Genomic DNA, 12,598 nt, shown 5'->3' with positions numbered 1-12,598 from the left:
AGAAGAAAATTCTGAAATAAAAGAATTAACAAAAAAGGTCAAAAAATTAAATGAAACCCTAAACATTAAATTATGACAATAAATAAAGAAAAAATATATGTAACTTATCAAGACAAGAAACAATAGCTCTTTGAAAGAGAAAATCGGTTAAATTATTTACAGTTTTCTGAAATAAATCAAAGAGCATTTGAAGCTCTAAAAATAATCTATGACAAGTTAAAAAGAGAAGTCGAAGAGCTAGAAAAATTAATAGAATCTCTAGAAAATAATAATGAATTGATGATAGAATTTGCAAAAATTTTAAGATAAATAATGAAGCATACAAAGATTGAAAGACCAGAAAATAAAATAAAAAGGAAAATGGCGAAAAAATTAAAAAGTAAAATAAAGGAGTATAAAAGGGAATTAAATAATCTTCAGATCGAAATTGATGACCTTATAATAAAAAGGATAGAAATAAGAATAAATATAAACAAGTTGGAGTTAAACTTAAAAAATTTATAAATGCCTGGAAAACCATATTATGACTTAAAAGAATTAAAGCTATTAAAAAAAATGGAAAATGAAGTTGAAAAATTAAAAAGATATTTAGAAACAACAGAAAGTGTAGAAATAAAAGAAGTTTTTGAGGATTTAAGAAATTATATTAAAGAAAAAGACAAACAGATAAAAGATTTTATATACAATAATCCATGCAAAAAAGAATATTATAAACTAAAACAAGATTGAAAAACTATAAAAATCAGAATTATAAATACTAGTAATATGGTCAATACTTTTTATTATGAATTGGCAAATTATTCGAAGAGTTAATAGAAATTTCGAAAAAGAAATTAAAAAAAAAAAGACGAGAAAAGACGACTTTAAAAATTGGTATCAGAGCCAAGTTAACGATTAAGGGTAACACTTTCTCTTTAAGCAACACTTTTAGTAATATGCTTTTAAATCAAAATCTGTAAATCTGTACAGTAAATGGACCCGTATAATAATATAAACTTAAGTTGCCTGCTTATTCCCAACATATATTTAAATATTATATATAAATCTCAGCTCATCTTTCAGCATTATATAGAAACAGTTTCATAGTATTGTATTGAACTTGAATAATTCAACACAGAATGAATTTTTTTAATGGGTTTATTTAATTATAACAATTAAGTATTAACTAAATCTGATGAGAAGAATTTCATGAATTTCTCAACGAGTGTGTTACAAGTTTTGGTTCAGTTGACTCCAACAGAATATTAAACAGGTTTTAGTCTTGAAAAACCTTGTACAACTGCAATTAATTCTAGAAAAATAAAAATTTCAAAACGAACTCAATTATAGGAAGCCTCACCTGCGTATGATTCCACCGATTTCGTTCGTTTTTATCTTATGTTACACTTTATTAGAAATATAACTAATTACTCATATACTTCTTTTATAATTAAAATTTTTATAATAAAAATGGTTTAAATATCAATTCTTGTTTTTTTCAAAAGATGAAAAAAATCAACATCAGACATAAAAAAAAAAAGAAAAAAATTCTGTAAAATCTACGTTAAAAAAAGTTATATATAAAAAATGTGTTAGAAATATAATTATTCGTATATTTATCTTCTCTTGCCAACTTAAAATTTTAAAAGAAAAAATTTATTATTGAGTTAAAAATATTCCACCTCATTGATATGAACATCTAGAAGTCATAAAAATTATTCACAAATATAACTAAAGTATTATCACATGGTATGTATATGACGGATCCTCTTATAATTAATTAATCAATTAATTTTGAAACTCCATCATTAGAGATAGAAGTTAGTCTAAACTCTCTGCCCCGTAAAAGAAAAGATATTGATAATCAACTTTGCCATTTTATTAAGTAATCAACTTTTTTTCGGGATCTTTTACCTGTGTGTGATTACAATAATTACTATTAATTGGGAAATATTATTATTCATGCATTACATTGCAACAATAATGATGTAATATTTACCTGAAACAATATTGCTCATGTATATATTTAAAGAAAAATTTTTGGACAGTAATTTTTAATATTTTTTATTATCATTTGATCAATATAAATTTCAAATTATTTTTAATAAATAAATTTTATTAATTTATATGTATAAATTTTAAAAAATAAAAATATAAATTATATTTATTTATGTATATAAATTTTAATAAATATAAATATAAATTATATATTTTTATATGTAATTTTTTTATAAATATAAATATAAATTATTATTAATTAAATACTAGTAAAAAATAATAATATTTATTAATTATATAGGATTGTTCATATTTAAATGACTTGTTTCTTATCCCAGTATTCTAAAATATGTTCTCCTTCATTAAGCTAGCATGCAGTGGTTAATAAATATTACTGATTAATTGATTTTATGAGTGAACAAAAACTATGGGAGATAATAGTAATAATACTCTCACATTTTTGGGAAATGGGACATTTAAGGTATTTTCCCCTCTAATAAGCGGATTTTTTATTTAAATATATAAAATAAATCTAATAATTACTAAAATAAATAATTTAAAAAATATTTACCGATTTAAATACTTTAGTCTTATCTCATTTATATTGTAAACGAGATAAGACACGTCTGAATTACGACTATCTCATTTACAATGTAAATAAGATATATAGAAGACAATCGTAACAGCTATAAAAGGATGTTTAACTCTTAGTATTCTTCACAAATTTTTTCTATCCTTTTTGTGTCCCATATTTTTCACGGATACAAGGCATAAATGGCCAGTAATAGTCCATACATCGTTGTGCTTGTATATCCCAATTGTCGTCTGAGAAATGATGACAACGGTATGACATTTGAGTGTGAGGATCCGATATTGTTTCGCACTCAGCGTGTGGAAACGTTTGTCGGATAGAGTTTGATATTGAGCAAGTTCGGTGGTATACAAGCGAGGGAAATCGGAAGGGTGGCGTATAGATTGCTGGCACCCATGTGTAACGGAGTCTTCCAATTTCGACTATTCCGACTTCAAGGGGACGAGCATGTGCGACTGATATTCGACATCCATGGGAGGATTATAGTGGAGCAGGTAATGGAGCTTTTCGCAGAGGTGGAGCTTTCCACCATTCATGCTTGTCAAGATTGACTGGAGTGCCTGGTACCTACTGCTCCCCATTGAACTGCCGTTTCACCCGATCAAAGGTGAAATCAGACAATGTTGAAGCAGACCAGCAGGACGGCCGACAACCAGGTACCTCACTCCTCCTCCTCACGGAACCAGTGAAGGCACAGGACATGCATCGCAGGGTCATCGTAGACTCTCCATGCAAACTGAATAAAAAATATGTCCGACATTAGTAACCATACGCTATCTATCTAACTGTCAAAAACATACCGTAATACAACACAGCAAGTATTTAAAATCACAATCTATTTTATTTCATGACTAACCTTATCGAACCGTAACTGGTCGATCGAAACCCTCCAATGCAGGACCCTGGCCTGATGTTGATCCTTACTTTGCTGCTGCAATCCAACAAGCCTGATAGTAACGGAGATATATACGATTCGTTAAGTAACGAACCATATGAATTGACAACAATATTTAATGCAAATAAAAAATAATATTTGGTTACCTCGCAGCTAGCGGATACTAGTAGATTCCTCTATCTGGTGGACACCAATGAGAAAATCTCTGATAAATCCAGCTCATCAAAAGCGGAGTGCAACCGGTGATGTCTGTGACGTCCCGTTGTGCCACCAAATAGGGTGACTGGTACGTCCAGACCAGCACAGCCGATCCCCAAGATAACGCCCTACACTCCGCGAAGTCCCAGAGAAGCGGTAGCCAACGTATGTGCACGAGATTGTTGGACTTGTCTGTCAACAGATACCCTCTGATCAGTAACATAATATAGCACCTGGCGTACTGTCAGAGGGTCTCCGAGTCGTCGGTCGAGGGCATCTGGCGGACACGATCACGCAACCACACTAACTTCAGCGTGAAGGACTTCCTCTACGCAGCCTGTTGTGCCGCCACCGGAGGCCTAGCGCCAAGCAGCTGCTCCACCATGGCCCACGTCTCCATGTGGTACCACCTACCGAAGTCACGAAGGCACCCCCTAGCGGGGTTCTCGTGTGCGCATAGGCTTAGATGGTACGCCACGTCTTGCAGGGTGATAGTGACCTCACCCCATGGGAGATGAAACGTGTGCGTCTCTAGACGCCATCGCTTCACGAGTGCCGAAATCAGGGAATTGTTAAAAGTGAAGTCCCTGAGGGGTACCGTGTCGCCGAATCTGACCTCAGCTAGATATGGGACGATGGCGTCCGGTAGAGGAAGCGTATGGCTGACTCATCGGGGCAGTAGAAGGCGAGGACTTTGCGGAATAAAAAAAATTAACTTATAAAGAGATAATCATAAATTTTTGTAGTCTACTTAAGAACATAGAGCTACTTCTACTTAAGAACATACTTCCGTGTTTCTAGTCTACACATGTCTCTAAATTACATATGCTAGTAAGCAAATCCTAATTAAGTCATAACAATCTTACACAAGAAAATACAGTTCTAAATTCATCCTACAGACCAATTTCTAAAGCATTTTACTCAGTTCTTCTGTTCTTGTCACTATGGAACTACCCTAACAATGTCCACATACTTAGATTAACCAAACAGAACACAACTAACCTCGAAGTCGGCAGTCCCGACGTAATGTGACGTCTCGTTCAGTCTGTTGATGTCTCCGTCATTTCCTGCCTGGCGTGCCATCACCGTATCAGTCTTAAATATGGTAGGAAAGGGTAAAAAAAAGGGAGAAAGAGGTTGACTAAGTCAAAATGGAGCTTAGAGACATGCTGTAAACGACTTATACTTATAGACGCAGTACGACCTTATCTCATTTACAGGTCTATCTCGTTTACACTGTAAACAAGATATCTGTGGTTCAACTGACCTGTCTTATCTCATTTACACTGTAAACGAGATAAGACTAAAATATTTAAATCGATAAATATTTTTTAAATTATTTATTTTACTAATTATTAGATTTATTTTATTTATTTAAATAAAAAATCCCTAATAAGTAGTAATACATTCTTTTATAAATAAAATTGTGCTTTCATCTTTTGCATATGGCAGATGAAGTTGCTTGTTATTACTCATCCAAACATATATTAATTTTTGATGCAGTATAAAAGAGTTTTCATTTTTATAAAGATCAACCATTTTATCAAATTATTAAGATTATTTTTAAATATTTTTTATTAAGGAAGACGTAATACGCTATTATTAATTAAATAAATCTTAATTTTCTATTTATTATATTTATATTGATAACTCAAATTTAAAATTTAAAATATAAAATTTAGAATTTAAAATTTAAAATTTAAGTGTTAAAATTCAAAAAGCATTTAGCTCTTTACTTTTTTTTCAAGCATATTGGCATTCGCCATCAAATTAAAACTCCAAAAATGATATACACGTTAAGGATATCACGTCATAAAATAAAAAACACACCAAAAAGTTCTTCATATGATATACAGATATAGAACACAAATTTATTATTCATAAGCACTTATGCTCAATTTACATAAATATTAATATATATAAAAGCACAATTGAATAAATAATAATAGAATATTAGAATGTGAAATCCATTATTGAAAGTGTCCTGCCTTCTACTTCCTCGCCATCAAAGAAACTAATAGGGATATTGAATATATAATAACATGACCATTTTATTAAGCAATCAAATTTCCTATTGTAATCACGTATTAAAAGTTTAAAACAAAATTAATTCTTTTTAAGATTCTTTTACCTACGTTGTAACAAAGTATCATTAATCGTTAAATAACTTTAGGATAATGCTAGAGAGAAAAAAAAAGTCAAAATTTACTTTATTTAGTATTCATTAATTGTCAACATTAAATATTTCTGTAACTTTATATCTCTTCATAAGTCATTTAGATCATGAATTCATGATGAATAATTATCAGGTTTGATGATGATGATTCATAGCGAAGTTACAAATCATTTACTCCTCAAAATAGTTATATAAAAAATTTTACACTATAATGTACATCGTAATTAAACGCTCCCTAAGTCTTAATAATTAACCGTAAAAAAATAAATTTGTTTTTAACTTTTTATTGATGAATGATGACACACCTATCTATGCTAGGGTTGTTACGAATACTTCAAATTAAAGTATATATAGTATAGTATATATCAAAAAGTCCAAAGTCTATATAAAAAAAATCAAACTAAAAAAGCAAAAGAGAGAAAAGGGAGAGGGAGGGGCATGTTGCCAATATGCCATGGCGTGTAATAAAATATGCATAAGTACGTGTTTGTGTTGATCTTATTCAATAGCGGAAAGCGTGTGTCACTTAGTCTAAACTCCAAACACACCCCAAAATAACAAAACTAACGTATTTGGATTCATATTTGTTTAATCGTTTTACCCATTCCCCTTCCGTCCCCTTTGACGGTTACAAGTCTCCATTTTTTTCAACTCTTTATCTTCAATGGTCAATATTCAAAATCATATCATCTCACACACACACATACTAACTATTACAAATTAAGAGTTTAATTGATGAGTTTTATATTATTGTTTAATCATATATATATTCTTTTAAATGATTATTTATATCGTTAATATAAAAAATATTTTTTTTACATAATAATATCTAATTGAATATGTATTAAAATTAAATTCTTAAATTAAAACTAACCAAAATATATATAAAAAATATCCATTATGTGTCTTACTCTTCTTCAATTTGAATGCTTCTGGTTAGAATATTTCTTAATTCTTTTCTGTTCTTTTGGGTTATGGTCTAACCTTTGAACACACATTGTATGAAAGCAAAGACCCATGACTCTCAACTTATATAGCTACCAAAAAACACACACACATGAGATACATGACATATATGATATATCTACAGGTGAGTATATATAAAGAGAGAGACAGAGAGAGAAACACCAACTATCGCAAATTGCAAGACCCATCAAAATTTTCTTACAAAGTTTCAAACTTTGATCATCAAATAGCACAGAACCAATAAAAAAAACAAAGAAGCACCATTGCTACTACTATTTCTAGCTTGATTTCTATTATCAAGTTGGTTGTGTTTGAACCCTTTGAGATGGTGCTAGGTTGGAGTAGAAGGAGGAAGAACAACAATCACAAGGCTAATGGAAAACCAAGCATGGAGCTAGTGATTCCAAACCATTTCAGGTGCCCAATTTCCTTAGACCTAATGAAAGATCCTGTGACATTATCAACCGGCATAACATACGACAGAGAAAGCGTTGAAAGATGGTTTGATGATGGGAATTTCAAGTGCCCTGTCACAAACCAGATTGTGAAGAACTTTGACATGATCCCAAACCATTCTCTGAGGATGATGATCCAAGATTGGTGTGTGGAGAATAGGCAGCATGGTGTTGAGAGGATCCCAACACCAAGGATCCCAATTAGCCCAACCGATGTCTCTGATCTTCTTATGCAACTTAAGGAATCTTCACTGCGCTTGGAACAGTTTACTTGCCTTGAATTGATTCAGAAGATGGAGAGATGGGGTGCTGAGAGTGAAAGAAATAAGAGGATTATAGTTGATAATGGAGCACCAGCTGCATTGGCCTCATCATTTGATTCATTTGCAGGTAAATAAAATAAACCCTTTCATGCATTAATACTAGCACTTCATTTAATATCTTTTCATGAGTTTAATTTTCATGCCAGTATAAAATATTTTGTCGTGGTGGTGTAATCACATTTGTTATTTCAAACGACCATTCACTTGGTCAATATAAAAAGTAGTCATTTTTTCTGATGTGATGTTATGTAATTGGATGCATGTGTAGAACTACTTTTCGCATCAAAATTAAATTCATCTTTTTCAAGTTACATGACCAACATGGATTCTTATTTGTGCAGGTGATTCGGTTGAGAGAAATGTGGGTGTTCTTGATGAGATCCTTTCAGCACTGAAATGGATGTTCCCACTTCAATTGGAGGCTCAGAAATCATTGGGGTCCATTGCATCATTGAGCTGTATGGTTTGGTTCTTGAAGCACCAAGACCTCCCTGGAAAAGAAAAATCCATTGTTGCATTGAAGGAGCTTCTCTCCTTTGGTGACAGTAATAATGTTGAGGCACTTTCAAAGATTGAAGGAGTCAACGAACTCTTGGTGGAATTGGTCAACAAGAGAATTAGTCCAACAATAACAAAGAACTCACTGAGGGTGATCTGGTACATGGTTTCATCATCAAAATCTGAATGTGGTGAGAAGATGAAGATTTCATTTGTGGAGTTGGGATTTGTGAATACCCTTTTGGGAGTCCTAATTGATTCAGAAAAGAGCATTTGTGAGAAGGCTTTGGCAATCTTTGATTGTCTTTGTAGCAGTGAGAAAGGGAGAGAAAGTTCTCTTGGGAATGATCTAACTATTCCTGTTTTGGTGAAGAAGGTTCTGAGGATTTCTTCACTCAGCACTGATTACTCTGTGTCTGCAATATGGAAGATGTGCAAATTTGGAGAAAGAGGTGATGAAGAAGGGAAGGTTCTTGTTGAGGCTCTTCAAGTTGGTGCATTCCAGAAGCTTCTCTTGGTTTTGCAGGTTGGTTGTGGTGATTCCACAAAGGAAAAAGCCACTGAGCTTCTCAAGTTGATGAATCCTTATAGGGCTGAATTGGAATGCATTGACTCCGATTTCAAGAATCTTAAGAGATCCTTCTAACACTTTTCATACACAACAATACATAGAAAATTAGACAAATTTTATCTCAAAGATATCATTTGTTTCTGTCTATGTTTGTCACATTTTTTTTAAAACAAAAATAATTTACCAAACATTAAGTATCTCTGAAACACCTCTTTGAACCAAAAGTTTGCTTTAGGATTGCCATTGATTTTATGGATTAAATGCATGGATCTGTGCAGTTTGTATCATAGGATTCAAAGGATTATAGATAGGGAACATAGAGAAAGATTATTCTTTTTGTATATTGTAATAATTATGCTAAAATATTATATTCGTCTCCAATGCTTCAGAAAAGTCCTAATTTCGTTATTAACGTTTCTTTCCATTCCAAAAAATTTTGAACAGGTTCAATGTTTTCTCACCGTTAAATTTGGCTAATAATATTTTATTTCAGAACATAACTAAATTAATCCACTAATAATTACTAATATAAGTTTTTTCTTTAATTCTAGAACATTGATGATTGATTGTTAGAATTTAAAATATTTTTACAAGCAAAGATTTGAGAAAAAGAGGTATTACAAAAAGATTTTGGTTGTGTTTTTTTAATACTGGACAAAAATTTACTAATTTTCTAAATTTGGATCAGTTGTTCCAAGTCAAAGAATAAGTATTCACTATTGATATGTCCGAGCTAAGATTAGTTAAGGTGGGTAAAGACAGTTGCCTAACTTATTTAGTAAAAAACTCCTTTTATGACTTAATAATTACGTTATTAATATTTACATTATTTATTTTATTAATTCTTTGTGTTTAATTACAGGATAATATTAAATTTATTTAAATTTTTTTACGATAAAAATAAAATATTTTTAAAATATTAGAGACTGAATTAAAATTATTTAATTTAAATGTTAACAACTAAAATAATACTTTATTTTAATAATTATCAATAGTAAGATGAAGTTTGATAAATATCAAAATGTGTTGAACTTTGAACCCCCAAAACAGGGCACCTATCGTGGGGTAAGAAATGAGAATGCAGGCGTGAATAAACTAAGGGCTTATTTGGTAAAGTTTTTATTTTTTAAAAATAAATTATAAAAATTAATTTTTAAAAAATAATTATTTAAAAATTATAGTATTACTATTTAATAAATTATTTTTAAATGAATTAAGTATAATTTTGATATTTAAAATATAATTTTTTTTTGTTTTTAATATTTTTTTATACACAAAATTATTCTTAAGGTTTGAAACCAAGTTTTAAAATTGTCATTTTTACTCAAATTTTAAAATTTTGGACTAAATTACTCATATGAAAAAATTATAAAAAAATAATAAGAGAAATGGTGTTTCTACTCCTACGGAAAAGGAAGAAGAAGAAGAGGGAAGAAAAGAAGAAAAAGTTGTCTACGATCCACTTCTGTTTCTGTTTCTGTCGTTATTTCCGTACAATTTTGGTTCCTAAGATAAGAATGATTTTAAAACCAAGTTAAATCTTAGGGACGATGTTGTATGCAAAAAAAGATTGGGAGCGAAAAAAATTTTCGCTCTATGCCTTAGAGACTAAATCGTACTTAATCCGAATTAAATTAAAATAACTTTTGATCTGATAAGTATAAGCAATAATAATTGTATTTGGTAAAATAATTTTTAAAATTTTAAATATTATAATAGATATAAATATAAGAATTAAATTTAAAAACTAATTAATATATAATGTTATATTAGATTTTTTAATTTTAATAAATACAACTGTACAAGTTATCTTTAAAAAGATTTATTTTAAACAAATACAAATTTTTTAAATTTATCAAATACAAAATGAAAAATTTATAAAAAGCACAAATATTTTTTCAAAATTTTTTATCAAACTAAACTTAACAAAGATAATTCTAATTCATGGTTTTACTTATAACTATGCTCGATGTAGATTAAAAATCAGTTACTAAATATAAAATATATATTTAAAATAAATTAAATAACATATATATTATTTATATAGAAAAACTGTATTAATATACATTGATTGATTTTGTTTTACTTATATATTCAAAGGGTGGAGATTTTCATGCTAACATAGAAATCGTTATTAAGTTTGGCTAACTTGACTGTAAAAAAGTTTGATGGTTTTGTCAGAAAAAAATAAAAAACTATTTTTTATAAAATAATAAATTTAATATTATAATAATATCTAAATTTTTAAAGTATTTAACATTGTTTCGAAAATTAGATATTGAATTGATTTGGTTTAAGATAAAAAAAAAAACAGTATGTAATAAATTAGTCAAAAAATTATAAAAACAGTCGAACAATTAGTTAACCAGTTGAACCGGTCCGAATTATTAATAGTTAAGTGGTTTTAAATAATAAAATATAAAAAATTTTATGTTTTTAAAAACTAATATATTTTTATATATAAATATATGTTTTATTATATCCAATTTAATTCTATTTAAATTTTAATTGAACTTTTAAATTTATAACTCTATCGGTTCAATTATTGATTCGATTTTTAAAAACTTAGTATTTATAATAAAATTTAATTTTTATATACAGTTAGTGTAAAAGAATTTATATAAACAATGAATTATATATCGTAGTATCAACAAAAATAACTAATTTTTACTTAAAAAATTGTCTACCTAATTTTTTCAACCATGGTAGCTAATAAAAATAATATTGTAACTCATAAATTTGATATTATCAGTTTTTGGTATAATTTTTTTAAATTATTTTTTATATTTACTATTTTACATCATATGCATTCAATTCCGTTATACCGTGACACGTTAGCAAAAATAATTATAAAAAAAACAGATGTAATCAAACTTTACATCTAAATGAGGAAGAGTTTATATTTAAAATAATATATAATAAAAAACGGATATTATTAACTAGGAAGTGACAATATCCATTGTGAAAAATAATTTGAGATTTTTGTTTTTCTTCATGAAATTCTCATGTATGTATGTGGTTCTTGAGATGAGGAAGCACAAATTGGTGTATGGTGGTTACCATGGATCAGAGATGCAATTTGGACAGTGATTTAAATAAGTTGAAGCTGGAAACAGAGTCTCTCTCTCTCAAAAGAAAAGAACCCTTGTGAAAGTGTGAAACTTGAAATCAATAGGTCATTTTCATTTCCATGTTTTCAATGCAATGAAGAAACGTCCTCGCTAGAAATTGAGTCCTCTAATAATCTTTTATCACCAAATTATAGTAAGCAAGAATGTTTTTTCTCAAATAAAAAATAGGCATTTGTTAATGTAAATAATTTTTTAATGTATTAACAGTGTAATTATATCTATTTTTTAAATAATTATTCATATAATCGATGTAAAAGAATAATTATTATTGCTTACATAGTGTTATTTGATTAAATGCATTATAAAATAATTTTATGATTTTAATTTCTAATAAAATATCATTTTCAGATATGTGCTTCAAATTCCATTAAACGTGTGAAATCATTCTTGGATATATCAAATATAATTTATATCACATTCACCTTTATTCATTCAAACACATTTAACATTTCCATCATCATCATTATTATCATTAAATGAATTTTAGAGGCTAGTAAATTTTATAATTATAATTATAATTATTAATTAGTTATCATTGGTATTTTTAATAGTGTGAGATTTTATTCAATAATGTGAGATTATTTATTTTTTTTTGTTAGTTAAATGTTGGCCAAATTTTAATAAAAGTGTTGACTCTCTAAACTTATTATTATTATTATGAAAAGGAAAAGTATAGGGTACCAACATATTATTCGCCAACTTCTGCCAACTCTTATTTATATTTGTGTTTCATGGAAGTGTGTTCGTAGATGTGTCTAGTAATTAATATATTTAAATACATATATAAAGAGACACATCCAGAAAATATATCTATAA

At 28.8% G+C, this 12,598-nt stretch overlaps 1 protein-coding gene across 1 annotated transcript; it reads left to right on the top strand.

Annotated features, from left to right (window-relative positions):
* The first annotated feature begins 6,422 nt into the window (after positions 1-6,422).
* LOC112802387 (U-box domain-containing protein 21) lies at positions 6,423-9,044 on the top strand. Its single transcript, XM_025845578.3, has 2 exons — positions 6,423-7,649; positions 7,924-9,044. Exons 1-2 carry the CDS (start codon positions 7,130-7,132, stop codon positions 8,724-8,726), a joined length of 1,323 nt encoding a protein of 440 aa, XP_025701363.1. The 5' UTR covers positions 6,423-7,129; the 3' UTR covers positions 8,727-9,044.
* Positions 9,045-12,598: the final 3,554 nt, after the last annotated feature.

The sequence above is a fragment of the Arachis hypogaea genome, chromosome 5, assembly GCF_003086295.3.
Source record: "Arachis hypogaea cultivar Tifrunner chromosome 5, arahy.Tifrunner.gnm2.J5K5, whole genome shotgun sequence".
In the NCBI taxonomy this organism is placed as follows: domain Eukaryota; kingdom Viridiplantae; phylum Streptophyta; class Magnoliopsida; order Fabales; family Fabaceae; genus Arachis; species Arachis hypogaea.
The sequence above is the reverse complement of the archived record's forward strand: the minus strand, read 5'-3'. Positions and strand labels throughout refer to the sequence as shown.

Bases quoted from the DNA above. Each gene is read 5' to 3' on its own strand.
- LOC112802387 (XM_025845578.3), top strand. From the start codon at position 7,130: ATGGTGCTAGGTTGGAGTAGAAGGAGGAAGAACAACAATCACAAGGCT. The intron at 7,650-7,923 runs GTAAATAAAATA...TTATTTGTGCAG, and splicing joins ATCATTTGATTCATTTGCAG to GTGATTCGGTTGAGAGAAAT.